The sequence below is a fragment of the Hydra vulgaris genome, chromosome 03 (assembly GCF_038396675.1).
Source record: "Hydra vulgaris chromosome 03, alternate assembly HydraT2T_AEP".
Lineage (NCBI taxonomy): Eukaryota > Metazoa > Cnidaria > Hydrozoa > Anthoathecata > Hydridae > Hydra > Hydra vulgaris.
The window spans coordinates 23,199,241-23,211,111 of record NC_088922.1 but is presented as its reverse complement, the minus strand read 5'-3'; the positions used below and the strand labels follow the sequence as shown (position 1 = coordinate 23,211,111).

At 28.4% G+C, this 11,871-nt stretch overlaps 1 protein-coding gene and 1 long non-coding RNA gene across 2 annotated transcripts; both read right to left on the bottom strand.

Moving 5' to 3' along the window:
- Nucleotides 1–383: 383 nt before the first annotated feature.
- Nucleotides 384–1,725, bottom strand: LOC136077686 (uncharacterized). The gene has a single exon (XM_065791913.1). The coding sequence runs from the start codon at nucleotides 1,670–1,672 to the stop codon at nucleotides 722–724; it is 951 nt and encodes a 316-aa protein (XP_065647985.1). The 5' UTR covers nucleotides 1,673–1,725; the 3' UTR covers nucleotides 384–721.
- Nucleotides 1,726–2,843: 1,118 nt separating this feature from the next.
- On the bottom strand, nucleotides 2,844–7,259 carry LOC136078031 (uncharacterized). The gene is made up of 2 exons (XR_010637458.1): nucleotides 6,801–7,259; nucleotides 2,844–4,285 (listed from the first exon to the last, which is right to left on the bottom strand). It is a non-coding gene; the product is annotated as an uncharacterized LOC136078031 (long non-coding RNA).
- Nucleotides 7,260–11,871: the final 4,612 nt, after the last annotated feature.

Genomic DNA, 11,871 nt, shown 5'->3' with positions numbered 1-11,871 from the left:
GGGAAAAGAACGCAATAATTAAAAACAAGCAATACGTCTTTCCATCTAAACTCTTATTATTAACAAAAAAAACAACCATTTTTTTTAATAAAATATAATTATAAAATATAGAAAGCTAGCATGAGGCACGGAGGAGCGCCGTAGCGGGAAAACGCTAACGTACCCGATTTTACAACCTATCTTGAAAATCAAATATCAATGACCTGCCCGTTTAACTGCCTTTTTTTTAAAAAGATGTCAACAGAATATTTTTAAAATTTAAATAATTGTTGATCAAAGTATCGTGGTTTCGAAAATGTAAACTGTTTCTGGTGGACATTTTATTTAAATAAATTATTTCCACGAGGGCGCGCGTTGAATGCCTAAAAAGTCATGATTTTTTAGGTATAAATTTTAAATAAGGAAACATGTTGAATTAATACCAAACTTAATAAGAATAATTATGTTATGGTTAATCTGACCCCGAATTAGAGATCCATTTCTAGTTTTGTAATAGTTTAGATTTCTTGTCTAAGGTTTATTGTTAACAAAAAAAAAACTTTGAAAACTGCGACAAAGCTTTTTTTCTTGTCGCAGACCCTTGCATTATGCAGCGTCTAATATTTTCAAGTTCAAAACTCATGGAGGATAATATATAGTTTTATGTTCTAATAAGTAGATGTTGAAATGTAAAAAAACAATTTTAATGTAATAAAGTTTATGTTTGTTTTAAGAAGTGAATTTACGTAGATTGCCATACCCGATTAATGCCTTTACGCAAAGATTTTGATCCGTTCAAGTAAATAATTGGATTAATTAAAGACTTCATTAATGTCAGTATATGTGCCCATAAGTTAAAGTTATATGTCCAGTCCCATTTACGAGATAGCGGTTTAGAGAACCATAAAAACAAAAGCAAAAATAGTGGTATATGAGCAATACATGTAGATATACATACCATTAACGTCAATTTGTTTGTTTTTAATTCTTTGCAGATCTTTTTTTTTCTATTTATTTTATTTTTTGGCCGATTTTCTTCTGAGAAGCCAAAAATACCTGACACTTGAGCTAATATTACTTTCCGAACAAATCTTGCTCTGAAATATAATCGAATGTGGATATACAAAACAGTCACAATAAATATTGGACTGATGAATAGTATTATCGTATGAATTAATAACTTATTCTCTGTTAAAAAACTCAAGCCACCAATGAGCAAAAATAAACTAGAAGTAACGCAAGCAAACTTTATGTACAAACGCGGATTGTTTTTTATATATTTATGATAGAAAAAAGGATTAAAAACAGCAACGTAACGATCAATTGAATTAACATAAACCATTATTAAAGATACAGTGCTAAATGAATTATATGCGTATTGATTAACTAAATATAAAATGCAGTTATGTTTCTTTGAAAACGTCATTATCAATATAGCTGCATAAGGTATAAATGAAAATAGCCCATTTAACAAATCAAAAAACGACGTACTGGCCATTAAAATATTAGAAGAAGAATGCAAGTCTTTGGAGTAAAACGTCATAGCAATAATGTAAACATTCATTAAAACATTTGGTACTGACGAAATGAAAAGTAAAACAATGGCTACGTATAATGTTCCATCTTTTTGAGTCTGATAAGGAATAGAACTTGATGTTTTAAAACAATTTATTGTGTATAATGATGCATTCATCTTTTGTCGCTTATCTACTCATCCTTAGTCGCTTTTTGATTTAAAAGTTATATTATTACATTTTGTTTATTATTTTAGGAAAATTGTTTTATAGTTGAAATATTTTTTTAAGGCATACCGCAGATGGTAAATTTACCATAGTTACCACAGCTGAATATAGCAGTTTGTGACAAACTTGCGGGGTCTTTGTTTTAGTTCTAACTTCTTTCAATAAAATTATTGTTATACGCAGTGAGCCCTGAAAATAGTTTCTTTTTTAAAAAAAATTGAAAAACCTTCAATTTGATAGAGAGCTCATGCAGTCGAACATTTTTTGCAATCACTTTTATATCATTTTATCGTTACTAAAATGTACAAATCTCATCACAAAAAATCTTTTTTTATTTTATTTTTTTACTTGACTGAGGTTTTAATGTTTCAAGATTTAATAAAGTCACGAGCGAAAATAAAATTCGCAAGCGCGTCATTTTTCAAACAAAAAAGTTGCGCTAAGTAAACCACTGTAATTATTTAAATGACCAAAGCAAATTAAATGGATATAATAAAATGGAGCCTTTATTACACAGAACAAAAAAAACGTCACAATTTTTTCATTATTTTAAATTGTCCGTTATAAAATTATTCTACATTAGCGTGGATTTCTTTTAAAATAATATACAACCGTCCAAAACCAGGATTAATATTATCCAAATAAAAAATCCAGTAATGAGTGTTTTTTTAAATACTTCTGTAAAGTGTTGCTATAATTACAATTTTTAACATTTTAATTTTGAGCAGAACTTTTGAAATATTTATCATATTATTGTAGCTAGGGGAGACCAAGGCATGATGGCGCGTTTTTTTTTCCTTAATGTGTAACTTTTTAGCTTTTTTTTTTTGGAAAAAGGTCGACTAGTCCCTGACCTATCTGGAAAATATATTAATAAAAGTTTATAACAGCTTTTCAATACTTTTACAACTGTTTTTGCTAGGTCATATCGGGTGGGCCAACCTACCCCGTTATCGGGGCAGGTTGGCCCGATAACGGGGTAGGTTGGAGCAGGTTGGCCCACATACAACATAAGCCAGAATTTGAAGTGGGAAAACGCTCATTGAGCAATCATTGAGCAAAAACAACTTTACAACTTGATGAAACGAAACTGAAACTTTAAAACAACAAACTACAAAAAAATGAAACTGAAACAACTTTTTTGTTGAAACAACTTTAAAACAATCAACTACAAAAAAATGAAGTAAAAACAAAATACAACAATAACTTTTTATTTAACAACAGTATAAACATTTATAATCTAAACCCTTTGCATCTTTTTCTACACAACTCACATGAGCCCAACATTGACAACTTGAACACTGTATCCACACAGCATCTGGAGGGCTGAGATCTTAAATGTTTAAACACAAGACATCTTCCTCATTATCATCTTTGTTTTTCTTTTTGCGTTTTTCTTTTACAGGTTGACTGGAAAAATCTTGCTTTTTTTAGAGTTACTTGGACCGACTTCTTTGATAGAAAATAGTTTTTCATTTTTTTAAGCCCTTCTGTTTTTTTCTTTTGCTGCTTTCTGTTTCTGTTGCAAGGCTTTTTTAACTAGTGTATCAGTTAATATATCAGAAATTCGTTTCCGATTTCTGAGGTTATTTACATTGTTTTTTCTAGGCTGAGCTTTTTCAAAAGGCCTCACTTCTTCAGGAGATGGTATAAGTAAAGAGTTAGGAGTGGCACCTGATGTGCTGTCTAAGTCTGAAAAATTTGCTTTCTTAGATTTGATTCATTTAAATTAAATTTTTTTTGTTTACAAATCCACATTTTAGTGCTAGGGTCTGGTCTATCTGTTAAATATGATGGCAAAAAATCACTTTCTGAAAAAATATCTCTGTTAAATGGATAAATACCTGTTGCTTAGAAACCACTAATTATGTTCCTTGGAGTTATAGCATTAGGAAGTGTTTTACTTGATTGCTGTTTTTACTATACCAGGTATGTCATAGATAGTCATAGGCCGTTTGTTTACAGTAACCCATGCATCACATGCTGAGTTCACAAACTTTTTAAAAGGACCATAAACACTTCTATATAATGGTTGTAATTTATGACTACAGTGTGCTGGAAAAGATAAAAGTGTGATACTATTTTCTTTACAGAAATCAAGTACTGCTGCATCAAGATGAGAGCTGTGGTTGTTAATCAATGCCAGATAAGGGCGATCATTGGAACAACTTGCATGAATAGCAAAATGTTTGATATATTTAAGAAAATTTATCTCTGTCATCTATCCTGAAGAATGTGCTGATCCATCACATCCTAGTCAAAACATTGCTTAAGTTGTCAAAAAATAAATTTACATTATGTTTATTAAAACTTGTGCACCGAGCTAAACTTGTTGCTTGAGATGAGCAAATAGAAAGCTTTGGATACCTTTTTAAGAATCCAGAGAACCAATCACTATCCATGAGTGAGGAATTTTCCTGCTACAAGCATACAGCTTATACATATGCTGCTACACCATATGTATAAGCAAACCGTCGAACTTCTTTAGGAGAAAGACCAAAGTAAATATCACTTGCTTTCATTAGGTATTCTTCAAGCAAAACTTCCTGCTCAGATTCAAATACCTAAAGAAATATAAAATAAATATTACCATTAGACATAAACATTAACATCATATTAGGTATCTGTCCCAGTCTCTAAAAAAATTCAAAATTTAAAATATATCAAAGCAGTGTTTTATATTGAAGTATCTTATTAAATGTTTAAATAAGTTACAGTACTAAATTATATTTAAATTAGTAAGAGAAAATTGAAATAGCTGAAATCTTTTGGTATAGGCAAACTTGTTCCAGGGTTTTATATCTAATTTAGGTGATAATAAATCTCTCCCTATAGCCGCATTATCATAGGGTATGAGAAAATTTTGAAACTTTAAAACAAAACAATCTCATTTACATAAATATATGCCTCTATTTTTGAATTTTTTAAAAATATTAAAATATCTCTGTAGGTCAAGTATTTCAAAAGTTATGAGATTTTAAGTTGTGATTTTTTATATATGGAGAGGCTATGAAAAGTTGGACCCAAGTTTTTAATATTTTTTGCAAAAATATTCCAATTGTTCCAATTAAAGATGTTCATGCCATCATGAGATGGCATGAACATCTTTAAAGGGAACTTTTTTATTGTGGCATGGTTTGTAACAGCTCGTAACTTTTTTATTGCGGCATGGTTTGTAACAGCTCGATCGGAAATTGTATTAGATATGTTGCCAATTATAGTTTGACGACATTCTTGAAAATCTTTTAAATGAAAAGAAGCATAAGTTTTGGCTAAGTTTTCTATGGATTGACATATATGCTGTTCGTAGTCCTCTGATGTGCCACCACTTAACTCATCTAGCGCTACAACCTGACAACCGGTTTTAGTAGTAAGGTGAATACAGCTGGCATGTACACCTTCCTGAGTTGTGCCATTAAATCCAAGCGTTAAATTCTCTTCAGATATAGCAATTTCTGCTGCTTGAAGGTCAGTGATAACACCAAGTTCCCTAACCATTTGTTCGACAGTAGTGCGGCAAGGAACAGTTATAATGGTAACATCTAGATTTTGGGTAAAACTTTGAATTAAAGAAGAAATGCAATTTGCAGATACTTGGTTAGTCACAGCATCAAAAACAAGTGTTCGTAGTTCTGTATTATATGTTTTTTTTGTTTTTCTTCAAAACCATTAAATTGCATTCTAAACTATGAATCTTCTCTTCAAGTCTTTAAGTTGTAGAATTTCAGAGTTTTGTTTTTTAAGTTGCTGATATTTTCCTCTGTGTATTTTTGATAAAAACAACAGCATTTTGCAGTTTTGTTGACCTGCTTCAACTTTAATAGATTTTAATTTTTTTCTAAGATTACAAATAATGATATTTTTTTTCCAAATTTTTTTCTTCAAGAGCATTAATTCAATAGGCATTTGTTTAAGTTTGCTCTTTGCGTTAAAAATAGCTTCCCTATATTTTTTTCTTTCATCGCTACGTGATTGTCATAATAAAGTTAGACGACGTTTTAATTTAGCTTTTATTGGTGTCACATAGGCTTCTCTTGGATCTTCAACTTGAACTTCTATTAACACAACCCCTGAAACATTTGGATTTATCAAATTTTGATTTACTGAAGAATTAGATGGTTGAGAAAGCTCAACAAAGACTGGAGTAGATGCTAATGAAATGTCATTAATAGCTTCGGGAACTATTGTCCTAAAGAAAACTTCTGAACAAATTTTTTCAAACTTTGACATATCCCTTGAGATGTTTTTTTTAAATTTAATAACACTGTTGTATAATAAATGTCTAACTTGATTTTTTGTTGTTTGACAACTAAATGTTTCACTAACTATATTTGCTGTGGTAGTAAAAGAAAACTTATTTTTGAAATATAAAAAAATAAAATGTCCTTTGAGGCATGTTGTCTGTGAATTAAAAGTTACATCAAGTTACATTATACAAAGACTGATCAAAAACAATTTTTTTTTGGCATTTTGAGATTTGTGAATCACTAAAGAGTATAAAAAAATTTTTAAGATTAAAATTAATACATTTTAAATTTTATTAAAAAGCGTTTTAGCCTAAAATGTAAAAATTATTTCTTTACCTTGTAATTTTCTTTTAACAACTTATAGTAAATATATTCAATATGAAATATCTAATAAAAAATCAAAGTAATAGGCAAGAACTTTGAACAGTAGACCAACCAACTTGTATATTTAATAAAACAAAATTTAACAATCTGTACAAAGTATTAAAGCGAAATAAGAAAATAAATGTTGCACAATTTGGAATTCAATAAAACTACCATGTGATCTGGAAATTTTATATAAGCTAACTCAAGGTAACAATGCTTCAAATTTTCAAATTCACAAAAATACCTTGGGTGCTTGAGGAAATCTAAACTTAATATGAGCACACCAGATTAACTTCAAATTTTGAGGATAGATAGTTTAATAAATGTTTTAAAAGAACCTTTAAATTAAAGAAGGACCCTTGCTTGTTTTAGAAGCAGTGATTTATAGAAAAACATCAAAGATTTAAAATTACACTATATTTTATTTAAAAAAATTACCATGAAATAAATCAAATTATAGGTTTACCTTTTTTTTGAATAAATATAAAATTTCATTTCATTTAGCTCCAAAATAGAGGTGCAGCCTGGTTTGGCCTAATTCAACTTTTTGCTGAATCAAAAAAAATGCGAAACAATTTTTATAAAACATTTTTTTCCACGTTATTAGGCGTATGTTCTGCATAAGGCTTATGGACTGTTGCAGTAACATCAAACTCAAGTGTAATATCATTGTTAAAATTTGAAAGAATCGCATGACAATCAAGTTCTACTTCAGCTTAAACCGAAGCATAAGGTGTAGATGGCAACCTTTTGGATATGCAATACCTTCCTAGAGTCTTACATGGTGTATTAAATTCTCTACTAACTGCTCTAATTGATCTTTTATATTATGTAACTTGTATCACTGCCAATAACATTGTTTTTTCTGACACTTTTCCACGTTATGACTTGCAAATATAATTTCGTACCATTTTTAGGTAGATCTAAAAAAAATGCAAAAACCAAAAGTACATTACTTTATTACAATGTTTTACATTTAACTATTTCTTTTTTATCTAATCATTTATATATCTGCATACTTATATATTTAAAAAGCTACATTTTATACTTTTCTTTTTTAAAATACTAAATACTTATTTACTTTTAATTATTAACAATTTACCTAATTCATGTTATATTAAATTTATATATCATATATAAATTTAAGTGTTATTCATGAAAAGTTAAGTATAATATGTATAAAGTATTAAATTTATATTTGTAAGTATAACTAGCTTGTAAAAGTTTATATATCAATTAAATTTACATATATAAGTTATATTATAAGTTAAATTTATAATATTTCAACAGTGGACAAAATCAAAACAATTCCAGCCCGTCTATAAGACGGGTTGGAATTGTTTTGATTTTGTCCGTTGATGTACGCATGCGCAAATTCTTGGCAGTCAAAACAAATCGTTGTGGGTTAATTTTTTGCTGGACTTCGTATTAAACTTCTGAAGATGTGGTCAAAATCTTTGTATTTTACCATGTTAAGCAGTAGTGCTTTTTTCCCGAGCAAAACATAATCAATAAGAAATTAAACAAATTTACGGAAGACTATTGAATGTATTTGGTGTAAGCGTAAATCTATCAGGAATAAAAGGGTAGTTTTCAAACCTTATTATATAATTATAACATTTTATTATAAGACAAGAGTATATAAGAACTTGCAGAAATTAATGTTATTGTCGCATAAAGATAAATTGTATTTTAGTCCGAGCAACTTAAAATAAAAAATAAATGAAGGCAATTAAGTAAGATTTTGATAAAGCAAAGTCAATAATTATTTGTTAATAACAGGGCTTTGTGTATTTTGCTATCTTTAGTGCACTTTTACAGGTCAAATAAAGAATTGCAACTACACAAAATCTGAAATTTAGTCACACACAAAAAAAAGAAATCTTCAAAAATATTCAAAAAAATAACAAGATTAGCACAAAAAAAAAACACATTATCTCTAATTGTAGACACAATCAATAAAAAAAATAATAACTTCGATTTTGTTTACATTATTTTGACAAGTAAATATTTTACAAAACTTTTTTATGAGAACCAGCATAAAATACCATAACTCATATACTTAAATATCCTTAAACCAAGCCTTTAAGGTCTTTCAAAAAAAAAGTTTTAAAATAAAAACCAAAGTTTAATGGAAAAAATAAAAAATATTTGAAGCTTTATAAACGAATTGATAAATGAATGTCTGAATCTTTAAAAAAAAAACATTTCAAAGGCAAAATCAAATACCAAATCATGTTTTTAACAATATGTAGCTATGAAAATAAACATTTTTTATAAGCCATTGCAAAATAATCGTGTTGACATAAGAACCCTATTAAACATAATTTTATTTCAAGCAACTGTTGCATATCCAGGAACCAACTGGAGCTGGTGTAATTTTCACACAAGAATAATGAAACCACTCAACTTTACAACCTGGTTTATCACATACTATCATTGATTCAAAACAGGGTATTTTATAAATACAATACTTTTGTTTATTGTTTAAGCATACATCATTTTTGCATGTAACAACTTCATGAGGTAAATACTCAATGAATAATTTCCAGAGCAAAGGCATTATTTCATCAATAAACTTTAAGTCTCTTGTAACTCGAACTAATAAATAATGATTTGAAGCCCAAACAAAAAAATTACAACATTCTTTATTTAGAACATATAGTTAACTTTGCACTTGTGTATAATATTTATGATTTTTCTTCTTGTTTTCAAATGAATCAATAAGGAAATTTTTATCTGTTTCCCACTTCACTAAACCATTTTGATAATTGAATGGACATTTTATTTCTTGCAAACCGACAGGATAGCAAGAACAGCTTAATATAGAGTCAGGTGAAGCTCCTAAGTATGGTTTATTGTATAAAATGCGAAGGTCTGAAGTTGTCAATTGGAAATTTTTGTGCTTTTTTTTCATAATGGTTTTATAAGTGTTACATTCCATTTCTTTGCCATAAGTTAAGGAAAGTATGTTATGTGCTTTCGTATAACACATTAGCTTATTAAGCAATGACTTACTTGAGTAGTTATAATTGAAATGCATAACTTCATAAAAATTAGAGGCTGTAAATCTCCCTGCTCTGTGAAGTTTCAATGTACTGAATAAACTCTGCCGTTTAATAATTTCAGATAAAAAAATCAAATGAACTTGAGGTGTAAGTTGATTTGTATTTTTTGCATTTTAAAAAACATCTCTATATTAAAACAGAATCATCTAAATTAATTGCTTCATAATCAAACAGACTTGTTAAAAGTTCTGGACATAGATTTTCTTCTGTCTCATGAGATGTTAATATACCGTTAGTATTTTTCTAAGACATTTACGTAATTAAAATACGCTGCTTTAGGCATAACCTTTGGTAGTTCTTGAACTTTATCTTGACCCAAATTTTTTATGGATTTTTCGCATTGATGTAATAATTTTTTACAGCACTTTTAGCTGATCTTATTTCACATGGTAAATCATTACGTTTTGGTCTATTAAAGGATATATTTTGCAATGATGATGCTTCAACCTTTCTCTTTACTTGGTTCCATTGACACAGTTTACTAGTAACAGCAGTCTTATTGGCTTCAGTTCGAACGTTTATCGATTAGATACTGGTCCGGTAACGTTTCCTTGTTCTATAATGTTAATTTCTTCTTTTAATTTAATTGATCACTACCGTTTAACATGCTAAAATACAAAGATTTTGACCACATCTTCAGAAGCTTCATACGAAGTCCAGCAAAAAATTAACCAACAACGATTTGTTTTGACTGCCAAGAATTTGCGCATGCGTACATCAACGGACAAACTAAAAACAGTTCCAACCCGTATATATATAATAATATATAAATATATAGAATATTTAAGTTTAGACATATATGTAAATCTAATTTAAAATTACATTTTATAACAAGATTATTATCCAAACTTAAATATTATGCTTACAAGTGATATTTTCTTATTATTGACATATAAAACCCAAAAAAACGTTTAAAAGCAAATACCAATCTGTTTATGAGGCTTATTTCTGATCTAATATGTTTTACAAGTTTTAAATTTTTTATAAAAAAAACAGTTATTCCGTCACAAATTTACCCGAATTATTTTAAAAATCTACAGGGCAAGTTGGCCTACGTGCCCCGGTTGAATCGGGCCAATCTGTCCCATTGTCATTTTTGAGTATGAACAACTTTCTCCTTAAACCATCAGCTAATTTTGTGGAACATTTTATACTAAAATATTCCTTACACAATAAGCTTTAAATATGGCACTGTCAAACGTCAGTGAGTATAAACACGTTAAACAAGTTTTTCAAAATTTACTGTGATGTATCAAAAATTGTTAGAACGAAATTAACTTTATTTGCTAAGGTTTAACGAGTCCCTAATAAGAGATTAATTTTTTAAACACCCCTCAAGGTAGGCAATTCAGCCACTTGACTTTTTCCGTGTGACAAGTTCAGAATATTTTTCCGTGTGACAAGTTCAGAAAAAATAAATAAATAAAAAAAAAAAAAAAGAATATAAATATTGGCGAATTTTTCGGCAACTTTCTCGGGAATTATTTAATGCTATCTAATTTCAAACCCAATTTTTGCCAATTATATTTCACTGGCAAAAATTAAAGAAAAAAGTGTTGATCTGTGGAGTTTATTCTTTAAAGTTTCTTAAACAAGAAGCTAGAAGATTTTTCAAGTCATTTTCTCTATAGTTTATTTTATATACACTTTTTGATAAGTACATATTCTGTTTTAAATTGCTTTTTTTGGGTTCTATCAAAAATGATTATTTAGCTTATTAAATTACAATATTTGATATTTGTTTTTATAATAATTTGTTTTTTATATCTGGACTTAACAATTAAAAAAAAAACTTTTTATTATTTTTTTGATAATTTTCTTGATGCCATTATGGTACTCCGTTTAATCTAGATAGCTAGACATTTAGGATAAACTGACCTATATCTGGCTGCGTCCTTATTCTGGCCAATTTTCAAAAAAATCTTTTATGCGGGGTTGTATTGATTGCTATAAAGTAAGAATACAATATTTAGGCTTAATAATTCATAATGCAGTTTAAAGTACTTATCGACTCGTTAACTGCTTTGAGAACATTTTTTTTTAATTTGATAAATACTACATTCTGTAAACTCGATGTTTGGTATTTTCAAAGTTTTCTTGATCACATCCAAACATTTTGCGTTTGTAAATTTTTTAAATTGCTACTAATATTATGATATAATATTGTTAAAACTATGCATACATTTATGCTTATTTTGTATAACGTTCAATCTTATAACATACTTTCATGCCATTATCCTATATCTGGTCATGATAAGTCTTCATTCTGGCCATGCATGGAATACATAGTTTTTAAAATTAATCACTTAAACACAGATATATACATATATATATATATATATATATATATATATATATATATATATATATATATATATATATCTTGAGCAACGCAATAGCAATAAATATGAACATATTTTAAAGAAAAACACGATATTTTTTAATCTTGACATGTTTCGTAGTTAACAT